Source organism: Mandrillus leucophaeus, unplaced genomic scaffold, assembly GCF_000951045.1.
Source record: "Mandrillus leucophaeus isolate KB7577 unplaced genomic scaffold, Mleu.le_1.0 Scaffold23, whole genome shotgun sequence".
Taxonomy (NCBI): Eukaryota; Metazoa; Chordata; class Mammalia; order Primates; family Cercopithecidae; genus Mandrillus; species Mandrillus leucophaeus.
The window spans coordinates 1,386,996-1,390,868 of NW_012102365.1; the positions used below are offsets into that span (position 1 = coordinate 1,386,996).

The 3,873-nt window shown below is 51.4% G+C and overlaps 1 protein-coding gene across 1 annotated transcript in view; it reads right to left on the reverse strand.

Moving 5' to 3' along the window:
* Window positions 1-2,794: 2,794 nt before the first annotated feature.
* The window catches only part of NR0B2 (nuclear receptor subfamily 0, group B, member 2), a 2,929-nt gene continuing 1,850 nt past the window's right edge, over window positions 2,795-3,873 (reverse strand). Inside the window, exon 2 of the mRNA XM_011981667.1 lies at window positions 2,795-3,392. Within this exon, the coding sequence (XP_011837057.1) occupies window positions 3,151-3,392 (242 nt within the window). The 3' untranslated portion in view covers window positions 2,795-3,150. The remainder of the gene's footprint in view (window positions 3,393-3,873) is intronic.

Below are 3,873 nucleotides of genomic sequence, written 5' to 3' on the forward strand. Positions count from 1 at the left end.
CACCATACCTAGCTTATTTTATTTTATTTATATTTTTGAGACGGAGTCTTACTCTGTTACCCAGCCTGGAGTGCAGTGGTGCAATCTCGACTTACTGCAACCTCTGCTGCCCCAGTTCAAGCGGTTTCCCTGCCGCAGCCTCTGGAGTAGCTGGGATTACAGACATCTGCCACCACACCTGGCTAATTTTTGTAGTTTTAGTAGAGACGGGGTTTCACCATCTTGGCCAGGCTGGTCTTGAACCCCTGACCTTGTGATCCCCCAGCCTTATTTTTTAATTTTTTTGAGATAGAGTCTCACTCTGTCGCCCAGGCTGGAGTGCAGTGGTGCGATCTTGTCTCACTGCAACCTCTGCCTCCCAGGTTCAACTGATTCTCCTGTCTCAGCCTCCCAAGTAGCTGGAATTACAGGCGAGTGTTGCCATGCCTAGCTAATTTTTGTATTTTTAGTAGAGACAGGGTTTCACCATTGTTGGCCAGACTGGTCTTGAGCTCCCAACCTCAGGTGATCCGCTTGTCTTGGCCTCCAAAAGTGCTGGGATTATAGGTGTGAGCCACCGTGCCTGGCCCCTAGCTAATTTTATAATTTTTTGTAGAGACAGGAATCTCACTACATTGCCCAGGCTGATCTTGAACTCCTGGGCTCAAGCGATCCTATCACCTCAGCCTCCCAAAGTGCTGGGATTACAGGCATGAGCCACCAGTAGTGCCTGGCAAGGTAGACTTAATAAGGGAAGCTATTTGGATGACGGAAAAAATTAAATAAGTTGAGGAAAAAAGCCTAGGGTGGGGCATGGCAGGGAATGCTTCCTAATGGTTGTTCAGGGCTAGAGAAGGGGAAGGGTAAGAGGTGGGAAGATCCAGCTTTTTTCAGAGGTGGGAGGATTCAGAGAGGTGTGGCAGTTAATTAATAGAGGCAGAAACTGGCAGGGCATAAAAGATGTAGAATGACCCTAAATCCCTGAATCTTCTGGATTTGGGTCCTATGGGGGAAACAGGGCTTCTGCTCTTGAAAGAGTGGTTTCATGCGTCTCCAAGGTTACACAGGGTGATGTGTGCCAGAGGGATGGGGAGGGCAGGTAGAGAGAGGCCCGGGAGCCTGAGGTCTGAGTTTGGGGCATCTGGTGGGAGGTGGGGGGATGCAGGACTTGTTCTGGGCCCTGAAGGATGCCTTTATTGGGGATTTGATTTGGTCCCAGCTGGGGACAGTTGTTGAGCTGAGAGGAGGATGGACATTGAAGTCACCACGGGGAAAGAGGATGAATGGTTAGTTGGGGTCCCAAATGCCAGGCAGAGCAGTTGGCCTGGGCTCACAGGCTCTGAGAGGACCCTGAAGATGTGCAGACACAGGTCTGCCTACTTAGGGGGCCACTTTTCCCTTTCCTGTGACACGGGGAAGATGAACACACTCTGGATGGGGGTGTCTCCACACTGTGTGCCCCACCCTCAGGTGCAAGGGTGCGTACTTGTGCTGTGTGACTGTGTCAGGGTCTGCAGTACGTTGCTGAGTGACTGTATCTGGGCAGTGCTTTTCTGGGCTGTAAGTGGGTGGTTGGAGAGTCTGTTTTCTGGGTCCGTGTAGGCGTGCCTGAGTTGTACATCTTAGTGTGTGTGTGTGTTGGGGGGGTCCAAGTTGTGTTGTTTGTATTTGTGTGAGATCTCAGCTGTGTTTTTGTCTCTATCTGGTGTCTGACTTGTGAGTGAGAGGCTGGGCAAGGGACAGGGTTCCCCTTGCTGCTGGCACTGGGTCACCATAATGGGTACGAGGCCAATCAGCTGTCGTCCTAACCTGGGGGGCTTAGAGAAAGGCCTGAATGATGACACCTAGACTCTTATCCCCAAGTGAATGGCCTCTTATTGAGCAATCATTAACTGGGCACCTGTGAGAAGAATCCAAACTGTTATGGTGAAGGGGGTGGGAACTGGTCAGGGCAGGACTTACCGCTGGCGAAAGGGGGAGGCCAGAAAATCCTATAGGCATGTGTGTTGTTATCACTCCTTCCTGCCCACCCTTCGGGTCACTCACCCTTACCCATGGCGACTGGGTCAAAATATTTAACAAACAGTGAGGCACAGACATTGACCAATCAGAATAGACACAAGTCATATTCTGAATGGAGCAATCAGGGAGGTCATGACTATGCCAAGAGTTGCCTCTTTAGTTGTTAGACAGTGGGAATGTCTGGGAGGAGAATCCCAGGAGAGGGGCTGGGGCAGAGGGGCAGGGAAGGAAAGTTGGGAGGCCTCAGGGCAGTGGCTATGATCCAAGTGTCATGGAAGGGTTTCAGACTTAAACAACTGATGTAGTCAAATCCTGGTGGTCCAGCTAAACCTTGCTCTGCCTTGGCGTTCAAGTAGTTGCCAGGCCAGCCCTGGGTGCCCTTGTCCCTTCCCTTTGGGAAAATAATGGACCACCGTCTTTTGTCATCTGCAGGAATGGGGGAAGTGAATGATCTTAAACTGCAGAAATGGCAGTGACCTTGTCTGTTTCAATTTGGGAATGGACTGCTTCCTGATTGGCTGTGATTGGGCTTTAACTGTGGTGAGAGGGCGCATGAAGTGGGTAGGAGCCAGGAGAGTGGTTAGTGAAGGGTTTGGGAACAGGAGAGCAACCTCCTTCCCCTGAGGATAAAGGCAATGAGGTGATGGGATTGTGAACTGATACTGTTCCCTGGAAAATTAGTTCCAGCAACCCTGTGGATTTTTTCCCTTGGGCTACCTCTGATAGGAGCAGGGTGGGCCCTGGAGGTGAGACAGTCCCTTCTATATGCACAAACGACAGTATCAGGCTCCAAGTGTTTCATACCTTTTATTACAAAAATCAATAACTTAATTCAGTTCTGTATAAAGTCAGTAGGACTTCTGGTCCAATGAGCAGCCTAAGCTTTCATTCCCATCCCAACAAGGGACAGGAGTCTTGGCCCAGAGGCTGTGGGGACCACCAAGAGCCTTCCAGGCAGCTGGAGCACTGTGTCCAAACCAAGGAAGTCCAATGTGGGGTGTGGCTGAGTGAAGGGCTGTTCCTAAGGAGCCAAGTGCTGTCTATACAGCCTTGCCCCCTCCGGGAGCATTGGGTCACCTCTGGGGATGGCCAGGCTGAATCAGCACTGCCAGCCTCTGCCCACCTGATCTCTGCCTGGGCTGCAGCTGGTCACCTCAGCAAGAGCATGTCCCCAAGAAGGCCAGCGATGTCAACATCTCCAATGATAGGGCGAAAAAAGAGGTCCCCAAGCAGGCTGGTCGGAATGGACTTGAGGGTGGAGGCTGTGAAGAGGACACGGGCCAGGCGGCCTTGGGCTGCTGGGCACCAGGGCTCCAGGACTTCACACAGCGCCCAGTGAGCCTCCTGCTGCAGGTGCCCAATGTGGGAGGCGGCTTGGAGGCCTGGCACATCTGTGGGCAGAGAGGGAGAAGAGGGTTGGTGAGCATCCTACTCCCAGCCACCAAAGGAAGAGACTGGCCCAAGATCTGGGCCATCAGAGACACCCCTCTGCCTCCTTTGCTCGGCCTTTGAGGTCCCACTACTACCTCCTCCTTTGGAGGAGGTAATTTATTTATCAATTTCCATTGTATTCATCCATCCATTTATGAAGAGGCAGTATGGAGTAATGGTTAAGAATCAGGTTTCCTGAGTATGAATCCCAGTACTGTCACTTAGCTGGGTGACCTTGGGCAAGTAACTTAATCTCTGGGCTTCAGTTTCTTTATTTGTAAAACGAGGATAATAATATTAATAGGACCTGTCTCCTAGGTTTTTTTTTTTTTTTTTTTTTTGAGACGGAGTCTTGCTCTGCCGCCCAGGCTGGAGTGCAGTGGCCGGATCTCAGCTCACTGCAAGCTCCGCCTCCCGGGTTCACGCCATTCTCCTGCCTCA